The sequence below is a fragment of the Crinia signifera genome, chromosome 4, assembly GCF_055691185.1.
Source record: "Crinia signifera chromosome 4, ASM5569118v1, whole genome shotgun sequence".
Lineage (NCBI taxonomy): Eukaryota > Metazoa > Chordata > Amphibia > Anura > Myobatrachidae > Crinia > Crinia signifera.
Genome location: NC_139220.1, coordinates 21,215,841 through 21,229,684, shown reverse-complemented (window position 1 = coordinate 21,229,684; position 13,844 = coordinate 21,215,841). Strand labels below are relative to the sequence as shown.

General features: G+C 47.0%; 1 protein-coding gene across 2 annotated transcripts in view; it reads right to left on the bottom strand.

Moving 5' to 3' along the window:
- Window positions 1-13,844, bottom strand: part of LOC146073846 (histidine--tRNA ligase, cytoplasmic-like) — a 36,344-nt gene that overhangs the window by 21,851 nt on the left and 649 nt on the right. For both annotated transcript variants that reach the window (XM_083181377.1, XM_083181376.1), the window contains exons 2-6: window positions 13,246-13,476; window positions 12,910-12,999; window positions 12,696-12,815; window positions 2,410-2,505; window positions 1,627-1,746 (exon numbers count right to left, since the gene is read on the bottom strand). In XM_083181377.1, the coding sequence (XP_083037503.1) occupies window positions 1,627-1,746; window positions 2,410-2,505; window positions 12,696-12,815; window positions 12,910-12,999; window positions 13,246-13,356 (537 nt within the window). In that variant the 5' untranslated portion in view covers window positions 13,357-13,476. The remainder of the gene's footprint in view (window positions 1-1,626; window positions 1,747-2,409; window positions 2,506-12,695; window positions 12,816-12,909; window positions 13,000-13,245; window positions 13,477-13,844) is intronic.

Here is a 13,844-nt window from a genome sequence, read left to right as displayed (position 1 = left end):
CCTAATGGGTGCTTACAATGTTAAATGCACCCCCACGCCACCCCCCACTATAAACGTGAACCCGAAGCGTGGCGAGTGCAGCGAGCCCGCGAGGGGCGGCGGTACGCGTCCTACGACCTTTTCATACCCCCACTATCCACGTCGGCGTGGAGTTGAGAATAGAATAGTGTGGCGAGCGCAGCGAGCCACCGAGCCCGAAGCGTGGCGAGCGGACGCGGATACCTGTGAAGCCCGCGAAGGGACGCGTTTACCTGTGAAGGTATCCACGTCCCCTCGCCACGCTTCGGGCTCGGTGGCTTGCTGCGCTCGCCACACTATTCTATTCTCAACTCCACGCCGACGTGGATAGTGGGGGTATGAAAAGGTCGTAGGACGCGTACCGCCGCCGCTCGCCATGCTTCGGGTTCATGTTTATAGTGGAGGGGTGGCGTGGGGGTGCATTTAACATTGTAAGCACCCATTAGGGTGCTCAAAAGCACCATTTAGGGTGCTTATACGATTTTTTATCGTATAGGGGGTCAAAATCGCGTCGCATCGCATGCCATCGGGTACATGGCATGCGATGCAATGCGATACGTTCATCGTACGACGGACATCGGAGGCGCCGCCAAAATACACAAGTACCTAAAATTATTATTATTCTACATCTAAAAGGTTTAGCAGACCCCCCCCCCCCTCTACTGTAATTCTCATAGCAGTTTTTGTTGTCATCCCTACTACTCCTTCACGTGACTACAATGACGCGTGACCAGCTTAGGGAACTATGTACTAAGGGCCTCATTTATGCAAATTTGCAGTCAGAGCAATTATCAAAAGGCCGCGCATGCACGAGATGTCCTTGAGATCACAGCCAGTGATAAATAGCCATCGCTGGCCGTTTACAAATTGATTGACAGGTGCCGGGCGTTTAGGGGCGCAACCCATGTGTTTTCTAGGAGTGCACCAGAAAAAACACAGGTGGAAGGGAGGGACGTCATCGGCAGTCCCAATCTCCCTACAGCCATTGCAGCAACGAGTAAGTCTCAGCTTATGCGACACTGCACATGGGGTGCGTGAGGGGAATTTATTCGATGGTCGAATAAAGTTCCCCCCTCTTCGCTAGGCCCTGATAGCATTTGCAGCAGTGCACGGATCCCGGCAATCATGTCTGAATGGGGCCCTACGCCTTGGAGAATGATAAAAGTACTAACCAACTAGCACCCAACTGTTATTATCCTAACACATGGCAGGCGTCTTAGTACATAGACCCCATAGTGTTATAGTATAGATGGAGAGTGTGGCTGGATAAAGGTGTGTAGCAGGGGAGGCATCTCATTGGACAGTAGTTGTGGCCAAACCATACACTGCACACCCATTGGTTGATGTATCCAACCAGACACATCTGTGCATAAGGAACCTACTTGCACAGTGCCTGTGAAACCGGGTGCTATACAAGTAGACTTGAGTAAACCTTGGATGGAGATAAAGTTAGAGAGATAAAGTAGCAGCCAACTGGCATTTTTCAAACATGGCCTGTCACATGGCAGTTAGGAGCCGATTGGCTGCTACTTTATTGCTGCTTAACACATAGACCCCTTGGTTTGTTGCATTCATCCTTCGGACATGGCAAAATCCTTTGATACTTACACACTGATAGAACTCTCTGTAGCGCCCCCTGCCGGGATTGTCACGGCGGTACACCTTGGCAATCTGGTAGCGCTTGATATGGCTGATTTTATTCATGGCCAAAAAGCGAGCAAAGGGAACCTTTACAGAGGAGTTAAGGAAATGCCCCATAACGTTCCTGGAAGTATTATGTTATCGGTTTCAGGAATAGGTTGTTCATGTTTTGCTCCGTGGATTTATTATGTGTAGAAAGTTTACATGCAGTGACCTGTGCTCAGTATAGCCACGGCTGAGCTTATGTCAGAGGTTTATGTTCAAGCGCACACAATCAATTCTGTGGCGTCGCTAAGTCAAACCTTAGACTCCATTTCCTAGATTAATAAACTAGATGAGTCAGTGTCGTGTTGTAGTCAAAAGGTTGACAATGACAACAGACTAGTCTACATACTGTCAACATTGTCAGAATGTCGATGTTATGATTGGAATGCGAACAGGAGGTTTAGAATGCAGTAGGAGGTAAGGGGGGTGGGGGTGGGGGGGGATTAGGGCACAAATACTTACTGAAATGCCGGAAGTCACTGTCACATGACCACTGGGACCCAGAAGACACTGCCGGTCATAACTAATGTAGACATTATGGCTGTCAGCAGTGCCTGATGCACCCAAAGTATAATCCCTGATAAATGCAGAGCGAATTGGTAACCCACCAGGGGAAGGACCGCCCATCTAATAGAGGGGGGCTTAGAAAATAAAACCCTGACAACAAGCCAAGTGGCGTTTTAATGGCCTTTAAAAAAAGGATACGGTCAGATCATAGCGCAGGGACAATCGCTCGCCTCCTTGGTCTTCCAGGTCGTAGATAAGTTTTGAATCTTCTCCATATTTTCCGGTGAGTGTTTCCTACAATACAGAGCAGACAGCGCTGGCTGATCTATCACTGATATAACAAGATCACTGTAGCAACGCCATGGGGATTAGACTACAAGTACAACATAGGGCACGGATAATAACAGTAGGTAAAAATCAACAGCTTGTGGGAAAACCACTGATGGTTGTTGGTGTCATCCGCAAGAGTCATACATATGGTAAAACATCGGACTCGTTGGCCATCTGAACAAGCTCTTCCTTACCATTGCAGTATTTTGTATTGAGTGAACATTGGAGATAGGCAACTATGGCCAGGGGGTTCCCAGCTGCAGCGGTCATGGATGCTGGGTCCACGAAGCCACTGGACACACCCAGAATATTGGGCAGATACAGCGCCGCTGGCTGTTGCCACCCCTTCCCTGTCCCCAAACGGCGCAGCATGTCAATCATGATGTGGTTTAAGGGGCACTACAGATCTGCCCGGGCGGACCTGCTAAAAGGAAATGTATGTGACCTTTTTGGGTACATTGAATATACACCCAGAGACCGGCGATCGGTATGCCGGCAGTCAGAAGATAGACATCGGCTCAGAAGCCCAACTGGAGCTGGGCGAGTATACCTTCCTAACAACCGCCCCCCTCCCCCCACCAGATGTCTAACCCCATCCGACAACGTTCCTAACCCTCACCATTAGTGCCTCCCCCCCCCCGCACAGCCTAACACTACCCCCCCCCCTTTGTATTGCCTAACCCTAATCCTCCTCCCCACAGACTAACCCAACTTTCCCCTGTAGCCCAAATCCACCTACCCGTGTGCCTAAATCTAACCACCTCCCCTCCCCGTGGACTAACGCTAAGAGGCCTCGGCATACGATCGCTATGCTGGCTGTTGTTATTCCGTTGTCATCTCCTGTGATGTCGACATTCTGGTGCCGGTGTTGTGGCTGCCAGTCGGGATTCCAGCATCGGGATTTCCACCGTCGGCATCCCGTGTACAGTAATTGTCCCTTGGTTGAAAGCACATCTTCCCAACACTTTTTCACCGTGCCCCCATTATGGTTGTGGTATATATGTGGTCGACAGTCTCTAGGTTGACCTAGAGACTGTGATTACGTCGACACCTAAAAATGACACTGTCAAAAGGTCGACACAAGCAAAAGGTCAAGAGGAGTTCTTCATGGTTTTTTGGGGTGTCTATGTCGACATGTACACCGTATAAAAGTGTACCACCTCGCTTCGGGCAATATTATAATCTAACTATACCTGGATCCTGAAGGAAGATCAATCCGCTTTAAAAAAAAAAAAGAAATAAAAAACGGCCATTTCCATGTCGACATTTAATTGTGTCAACCTTTTGTCAATGTCGATCTGGTGTATGTTGCTCATTTTTAGTTGTCGACCTAGCGACTGTCTACCTAGACCAGTGATGGCTAACCTTGGCACTCCAGCTGTTGTTGAACTACACATCCCAGCATGCCCTGCATCAGTTTTAGCATGGCCAAATAGTAAAACTGATGCAGGGCATGCTGGGATGTGTAGTTCAACAACAGCTGGAGTGTCAAGGTTAGCCCTCACTGACCTAGACATCGTCAACCCATCGACAGGATCCCCCCATTATGGGATGCGGTCATCTATTAGAATGAACTTAAGTCTACAGTCATTAGGTCGACCCCACTAGGTCGACTGGCAGGAAGGTCGACCTGACTTAAGGTCGACATGGGCCAAGGTCGACATGACTTAAGGTTGAATTTGCATAAAGGTCGACATGAGGAAGGTCGACTGGTCATAAGGTCGACATGGGGTTTTTCACTGTTTTTTGAGCCGACATGTGCCGGCAGGCGGTATTTCATGCCCTACCATCCACTAGGGCGTGGAGGAGGTTATTAAAGCTGTGGCGAGCGAAGCAAGCCACCGTGCCCGAAGCATTGCGAGCGAAGCGAGGGTCCGATTTTCATTGCCAACTGTGTCCATGTCGATGGTGTCGACATTCGTATACAAAAAACAGTGAAAAACCCATGTCGACCTTATGACCAGTCGACCTTCCTCATGTCGACCTTTATGCAAAATCGACCTTAAGTCGTGTCGACATTGGTCCATGTTGACCTTAAGTCATGTCGACCTTCCTGCCAGTCGACCTAGTGGGGTCGACCTAATGAGTGTAGACCTAAGTTCATTCTGACAGATGTACCGATTCCCCCATTATCTAGCTGGTAGATAACAAGCTCATTTATAGACCTCTCAGAACACAGAAAGATGCTTTTATTGGTTGCAGAAGTAGGCACGTAGAACCGCCTGGCATCGCCTTCTGCAAGTACAAACTGGCAAATCTAATCAGCAAGCACCTACATCATCTAATACAGCAATGTAATAATGACAAAACGCACAGTAAAAAAAACCCCGGCTCTCATAAACTCCATTACCATGGCAACACATCTATTAAAAAAAAAAAAAAATCAGCATTATTATTAAAAAATTCAGCCTCTGCCTTCACCGGCGCAAACAGTGTACTGAAATACAGCGACAGTCGCCCGGTACGTAAGCGAGGAAGCTTGCAATAATGCGACAGCGAAGTGCTAGCGGCAGCAGAATACACATGCATGCATACAGTGTAATTAAGCAGAACGTCTTCTCTATAATTACTTCTCATAGGTTACTGGGCCGGCATTTAAATGACAGGCGTAAATACCCAGCATACGCCAACAAGCCAGCATGGTGTAAACACACAAAGAATAAATGCATGAATGAATAATGTATTACAAATTAGTGCACAGGGGCGGATTCTCCAGAGACGCAGTACAGTAAATTACACACATAATTATCCACGAAGCAGTCCAAGGGCACCGCACGATCACAACACACCTAATGTGATATCTTAATAAATAATGAATCGCACTCCAAGACAGAATTATAACGCCTTAGATAAGGTCTTGATGTTCCCGTTCGCAGCGAATCAGACCCCTAACCACTTTAATTAATAATTTAAAAAAATCACAGCTGCCATAGATGGTAGTCTGAAACAATACATGGCACAATCTCATCGCTAGGCTGTCATGTGCTATGCAAGCAACAAGGAACGCGGAACTCGATTATTCCAAAGGGCTAGCTTAGAATTTCCGCTGAGGGCCTGAACTTCGGTCTATGGACTAGGATTAATTATTATAAAAATGCCACAGAAGAAAAAGTTATGATAATAACAAAATAGTAACTCTCATCAGAACGTGCTGTCAAAAGGGTTTGTTATGAACGGCCGACATTCAGAATATTGGCAAGTTCTGAACGCTGTTAGAATGTCGACAACCAAAATGTCGACATGTAATACGGCCAACTTGCTTAAAATGTTGATAACGTCAACATTTGTCTATTTTAACCTAACCCTACGATGCAACCCAAAAAAAATATATAGGTTGACATGACGACGTCTACAAAATACATGCCAGCATTCTGAAACGGTCATTTTAACGACGTTGACCTAAACACATGGCAATATACCCATTGATGACGTAAAGACAGCGTGGACAGTGAACTGGTGTTAACATGGATGTTGTTAGACAGTCATTAGGCCGACATGAGTTAAGGTCGACATGCAGGAAGGTAGACATGACTTCAGGTCGACAGGGTCATTAGGTCGACATGGGTAAGGTCGACAGTGAAAAAAGTCGACATGTTTTTTTTTACCGGAATGTCAACACAGTCAACATAAACACCTAAAAAGCATTTCCCATGCGTCGGGCACACTATTTTATTCTTCCGCCACGCCCTAGTGGATGGTAGGGCATGAAATACCACCTGTTGGCACATGTTGTGTCAACATGGACACCAAAACGTACCACCGCGTCCCCTCACCATGCTTCAGGCGCGGTGCCTCGCCCTAGTGGATGGTAGGGTAAATTTTTTCAAAAAAAACCATGTCGATCTAATGACCCTGTCGACCTAATGATTGTCTACAATCATGCTGCTGACCCAATGAGTTCAGAGTCTTTCTACATGAGCAGCATCAAGGGGAACAAAACCCCACTTAATTTTTTATCTGCGATATCGACATGAGGCCTCCGGATAGTCTTGAGAACAGAAACGCCCGGTAGTTTTTAGAAGAAGTGAAGACGACAGATCCCAGCGAGCAGTGTGACACGAACGCCTCCCAGACGCGGATTTCTGCACGTTGGATGTCTGGCTATACCTACACATGACTGTGCGCTCCGCCGTATGAGAGAGACCTGTAGGCTGCTTTACAAATTTCCCACTGAAGTCAAGCAGAGGAGTTATGCAGGATATTTAAAAGCTCTCAGCAGCCAGCGCGCCTCTGATACACTAAGCCGCACTCACCGCTATTACACTGTACACAAAGCGTTATCACTAGTCAGCATTGGAGAGCGCAGCGAGCCGTGCGAGGAGACAGTGTCCATGTCACGATATCCGGGGCAAAAATGTAAAACTCATGTCAACATTTTTACCGTCGACCTGCCAATTGACGACTTAATGCTTGCGTCAACCTTTCCGAGACGGTCGACCTTAGCCATGTCAACCTATTGCTTGTGTCAACCTTTTGCATGTCGGCCTAATGACCACATACCAACAGGATGCAGCCTCCTGGGGCAGAGGCAGAACTTTCATTGGTGCAGCAGGTGCATCGCACCGGGCCCCTTATGAGTAAGGGGCCCACTGCTGCCCAAACCAACAATGAGTTATTGTAAGTGAGTGTTTTCCAACCACTGTGCCGTGGCGCACTAGTGTACCTTGAGCTGTTCTCAAGTGTGCTCCCAGATCTAGAGATGCCCAAACCAGTTTACAGCCACCATCAGTTCAACTGTTATTTACTGGTCTCTTCTTTTCATGTAAAGGGCCAATGCATTTTTTTTTTGTTACCTGTGGGGACCAGTGTGGTTGCTTTTTTTTATATGGGGACCAATAGCTTTTTTTTTTCCCTGTGGGGGCCAATGTGTTTTGCCCTGTGGGGATCTCATGGTGTGCCTTGGCAATTTTAAAATCGTATTTAGTGTGCCGCAAGGTAAAAAGGTTGAAAATCACTGTTGTAAGTTAATGAGTTATTGGGTTGGGGTGGAGGAGGGGGGGCTAAATTATATATATGTATACAAGAAACGGAAGGGGGTGGTGCAATCCTCATTTCCTGGGTGTGCTGAGGCCTGGAGGCTTTATTCAGCTTCCCGGTCACAGAAGGGTTACTCGGTTCAGCATTGTTCATGGTGAGGATCCAACGCTGCGTCCTTGGGAGTGTGTGTGTGTGTGTGTGTGGGGGGGGGGATATTCTAGTTTATGTTTATAACCCGTTTTAGGGGTAAATAGTTAATATGCGTTTTTTGGCCCCGCAAACCACTTTATCGCAGCGATCACAAGCGATAATTCTCCATAGGGTTTCTTGCAAATCTTCTCCGAGCAGGTGACAAGGTGGTAAGAGTCTCTATTTTGGGGTAGAAATGACAAGACTTGGTCCAGAACCCCCTTGCCCACCCCCCTACCCCAACCCTAAATGACTAATTAGGTACTTTGAAGTTTTTCATTATTACTGATTAGCATCACAATGAGATGTCAATTTTGGGGTGAAAAAGTGCAAAGCAAAAGGAAAAGGGGGTACAAGGTATGGGGCAGGTATATTGCGGTGCTTCGTGAGTTCACCCTTTCAAAACATTTTAAGTCCCCAATATATTTTTATATATTTTCTATACTGTTATCCTATGTTACTTTGCCATTTTTTGGGGTACAGGCTGCTCTCCCCACTGACACCTCCACTTTTCACTGGTTAACACATCGCAGGTCATCTGTTCTTTGCCATTTACAAATAGGATAGGTCAAAAAACGGGAGCGCGCATACCGACAATAAGCGGATTTTTCGGGTGATAAGTGCGATGAGTTTACCCGCGATCGCATTATCACCGCCAATAGGATATTCCCCTTGGTGTTTTATTGAGTCTGGTTTCAGGTCTGTTATTATCATCAGTATGGGTCATTGGGTCGATCCAATGTACAGATGGAGCCCCCTCATTCAGCTGGGGGCTGGCGAGCCTCCGCCAGGGGGCGCTCGCGCTTCCCGTCACTTCCCCGCACCCCCCTAACCCCCCTCGTCTCCCTGAAGTGGAGACAGGCAGGGTTCCCATCCCCACCGCCCGAAAACTAGGACGCACGTCCCAGTCTGATGGAGCACCATCTCGCTAGCGGGTGCATTCTGGCGAGCCCCGGCGCTGGCTGAGAGACGCTCGTGGGTCAACCACTGAAGCTTGACAGGCCTTAGGTCGCTTAGGTGGACAATGTTGGAAGTTCGACAGTCAAAAGGTCAAAATTAGTTAGACTGTTTTTTTTTTGTCCCGAATGTCGACATGGACACCGTTAAAGTGAACCACTTCCCCTCAAATGGCTCGCTGCACTCAGCACACTATTTTATTCTCACACCGCACCCTAGTGGATGGTAGGGCATGAAATACCGCCTGTCGGCACATGTCGGGGTAAAAAAAAAATGTCAAAAACCTCAGGTCGACCTAATGCTTGTGTCGACCTAATGATTGTCGACCAAATGACCGTATCCCAGCCATGGGGGGGGAGGTATTTCGGGTAGCAAATTCAGGGGCCATAGATATGGGAGAGATACTAGGGAGAGGCTATAGATACTACTGGGAGGGGCTAGAGATACTAATGGGAGGGGCTAGAGATACTACTGGGCGGGGCTAGAGATACTACTGGGAGGGGCTAGAGATACTACTGGGAGGGGCTAGAGATACTACTGGGAGGGGCTAGAGATACTACTGGGCGGGGCTAGAGATACTACTGGGCGGGGCTAGAGATTTAAAAAAAAAAAAAAAAAAAAAAAAAAAAACAGCCGGAATTTTTGAAAACACTTTGAAATACAAATTAAGCAAGCAAGGTCATCTAGCGGTAAGGAGAAAGACCCCATAAAGACAATAACAGCGATCATTGTGCAGGAATCCCTATATGTACTGTACCATGCCTGCCTCAGCTTAATCACGGCAATCCTTGAGCGCGCAGTCTGCGGAGCATCCATGCCGAATAATAACTGGATTAATCGCTGGCTGATACTTTTACAATCTCTCATCAGGTGCTCGGTCACAGTTAGAATATAAAATATTCATAAGCAGGTTTAAAAAAGCAGAATAATAATGTGGGCATAATTTATTCAGCACAAAATGATGGAAACACCTAATGAATAAGGGACTTGCATTTCGACAGGTTTTTCAGATTCATTTCAATACTAATTACCGATGCTTCTGCAGACAGACACCTGAAAATGTCCATTTAAACATCTGAATTCCTATCGCAACAGGAGAGGAAACAAATGCCGGATTCGGTTTCTTGCTTACGGTGTACAAGGCCTAAATATCACATTTTATGCACATTTAACAGCAGCGCCCATCCCCTAAACACAGTCATGTCACGAAATTCCATTGAATGCCTAGGCCAGGCATGTCCAAACTATGGCCCTCCAGCTGTTGTGAAACTACAAGTCCCATCATGCCTTGCCACAGTTTTGCTATTAGGGAATGCTAAAACTATTGCAAGGCATGCTGGGATGTGTAGTTTCACAACAGCTGGAGGGTCAGAGTTTGGACATGCCTGGCCTAGGCTGTAATAAACATAATGGGCGGTATTCAATCCAGGATTCTGCCTGGGTCGTTTTCGGTAAGCACAACAGGAACTCCGGAATACAACGTTTTGGCTGTTGAGTGTCGGAAAGTGGGCGTGGCGGAGAAATCAGCTTCGGATTGGTGAGAAACGGCTGTGAATTCAACTTGTTTTAAAGTCAGATCTGTTTGGTCAGAATTTGCCTTCAATGCTTTCGGAAACGGCGGTGGCCACTATTTCCCCACGGTGGAAACAGCGGCAGAGATTGAATAGCCCCAATAGCTGCCTACATTGTATTGAAGATAGGGGAACATTCTGTAAAATAGGGCGACGGATTCCCAGTAAGTAAACGAGGAAATTTTGCAATCCTGCAAAGTGCTAGTGGCAGCATAATACACATACATTTTCAGGAAGCTCAATGATAGGTGGGCGAAACGCGTCAGCCTACTCAGGGGCGGATCCAGGAGAAAATGACAGGGGAGCACCATGATAGGAGAGGGAGGGGCTGTTAGTGGTGCCAGTGTACATGCTAAGAGAGCAGAGCAGAGAGAAGGTGGGAATGGGATTAAAAATAGGCCCTGCCGTTTAAAGTACACAATCCCACCTTGGCGACAAAGGTGAAGGAAGCAGTTGTGCGCGCACCGAAGGTGCGCTCAGGAAAAGGGGGTGTGATGCCAAATGGATTGTGCCAAAACTCAGATAATGCCTCACGGATTGAGCCAAAATTCACAATATGCTTCATAAACAGGGACAATGCGCGCCAAAGGCAGGCATTAAAAATTTACACCATAATGCCCATTACATGTTAGGCCACACATCATACAGTAATGTCCATTACGTATTATGCCAAACACCATAATGCCAATTGAAAATGATGCTACATAAGTGCTACTTACCTACATGCTCATAGCCAATGGTTCCATACTCATTGCCATGTGGGATTACATGCTCATTGCCAAGGGGGAATACATGTTCGCGGTAACTGGGGTATAGCCACCGCTGGGCAGAAGTGACGGCCATTGACAGCTGGGCAGAGAGCGGGGGCTGCCCGGCTGTATTGAGAGCACTGCAGGTCCCGGCTATTTGAAATAATACCCCTTTCACACCAGAAAATGCAGGGACTTACCCGGGAATATGCCCCAGGATCATGCAGGGACATTCCTGGGTTGGCTTCTTTTACACCAGCCTAGTCCCTTCATTTACTGGTGTGAGGGAGAGAGAAAACCACCCCTCCCTTTTAACCGGCTATATCTTCGGAACCAACTGACCCATTTACACGAGACCAGTATCATATTGAAGAACTTTTGATTGGACTTCAAATGATTTTGAATCATTTTGATCCCGTGAAACTGGGCCGTTTGTTTCCAGCGTTATCTGCCCTCAAAAAAATAAAATAAAAATCGGTTTACCCACAATATCTCCAGAACCAATTGACCCATATGGACCAGCTTGGGTTCGGATGAGATCAACCACCAGCTTCTGTGACCCCGGGAAGGGGGGACTGGCAGCCTTCGGAACCGGGTGGGGGTTGGAACTAGTGGGTCCCATGTAATCCTATGGGGAAAACATTACAGCTTTGCGGTATCTCCGGTTCCCGAGGGCTAGCGACGCGGGGCCAGGCTCAATGGAAAGCCCCGGTCCTCAGCTAAAAAATTGAACAGCTATGGCCAAAGCAGTAACAGTGAGAAGAAACAGACCCATTGCATCATTAAACAGAGGCTTCACCTTCATCAAGTCCACACGAAGGGACACAGCCGCAGTCCTGGCATCAGGTATTATAGACCATACAAGTGAATTGCATCGCCGGACTGCATTTAGAGAACGGGTTATGCGCACACTTGTTTGTATCTGCAGTGAGATCATGCAGTAAAAAAACATAAAATATGGGACTTGTAATTCCACAAGTATACTGATTAAAAGCACCGGCGCTGTATTATTAACAGAATGGGACAGCTATATATTTCTTATTTTTACATATATTTTGAAATTATAATTGAATCACATTTTACTGTGATATTAATTATTTATACCTCTTTTACACCAAATTCCTGGATCTGACCCGCTATTTCGAACCCGGTTCCAAGCCAGGTCGAATTCGGGATTTGCGCCGTTTACACTGCAGTGCCGACCCGAAGTAAAAGGGGCAGCGCTTGAAGATGACATCATCTCCGAGTGCCAGGACTGCCGATCGCCACGCCGGGGATCGGCATTGCCACGCTGGGGGCAAGCCCAGCATCAAGGTAAGCTGATGGGCATCCCTTCACCTCCTCCCCAGCTCCGCTGCTGTCTGCACAGTACAGCAGACAGCAACGGAGGCTGTGTGCCCCCCCCCCCCGCCCAACCTCCATACTGACCACTGCGGTCTGGAGGTTGGGCTTCCCCGTTGCCGTAAACGAGACCCGTTTACACATTCGTGGGGGAAATAAACCCGGGTTTTTTTTCCAGCTACCCCTTTTATGCGATGATGACCCGGGTCCACGATGCAAAAACCCGGGTTTTTGCCTCGTTGCAAAAGGGGTATATGAGTATTGTACTAATTTTATATTTATGGGTTCTGTGCACTACGTCATTGGATACAACCCGGTACCACACAGAGATCACAGCAATGCTAAACACAAGTTCCGCCAGAAGACTAACCTTCAGCTCAAACACGGGGGTGTCAATGCTCTCTGCTCCGTGACGCTTAAAGCAATTCACCACCGTGCGCAGCACTTTCTCCCGAATAGCCATTTGGTGCGGGTGAACATCGCGGGTGCCCTGGAAGCACAATGTGAAAATCAGCAACATACATTTTCTCCATATGATAATACTTTTGCTCCTTTTTATACAACTTTTTCAAAGAATTAGTTACTTTTGGAGTCTTGAGTACAAAGTTCTTCTTTTGCTCCACATAAGGCGTGTGTGTACTTGCGTGTTGACATAGAAAGGCTTTCTTGATGACCTAGAAATACAAAACAGATAGTTATTCACCCATATGTAGCAGATGATCAACACTGATTGGCTGCGAGCAAGTGCATCAAGTCCCACCGTAGTGGCCTTCAGAGAATGTCGGTTTACAGGGGCGTTCCCATTTGCCGCCCCCCCCCTCTTTTACCAGCGCCTTGCGGCGCTGTCGGCGGCCTTGCTCACTGCAGAAGGACTTCCTGAACTGCGTGTATAAATGGAACAATCGTTTTACTTATCTTACCTGAGAACTAGGAAGACCACCCAATGAACAAGCAGCTGTTGTGTAAACGGTTATTCTCTGGCCAATCAGCACTCTCCAGCATGACGAGGATAGGCATTTGATAGCCACCATGATAAATGGCTTTCTAATTATTTTTGGTTACTCTCGTTTTAAAGCTCAGAGCCTACATAGCCTTAAATTCCTGCATTGCTCCAGCAGCCATTCTGTATTAGGTCTGGTCACTGCAGAAACCTGAAAGACATACCATAAATATATATATATATATATCTCATAGGGTGACATTTAACAATTTAAACACTGCAAAAAAAAAACAACACACCAATATCAGTATGACACGACAAACAGTTACCAGTTGCATTAAGAATGACAACAGGGTCTAATCCCTTAGCCGTATTGAGAGATAAAGTGCCAGCCAATGGTTTAGGCTGTGTTTAAAAAATGACAGTTAAGAGCAGGTTGGCTGGTACTTTATTTCCATCCACATGATCACTTTCCAGGATTTAGTGAATAATCCCCACAGTCTGCTGATACCTGAGGCGCCATACACACTAGACAATTCGCTCATTGACCATTATCGTTAACGACATCACCAGAGCTCA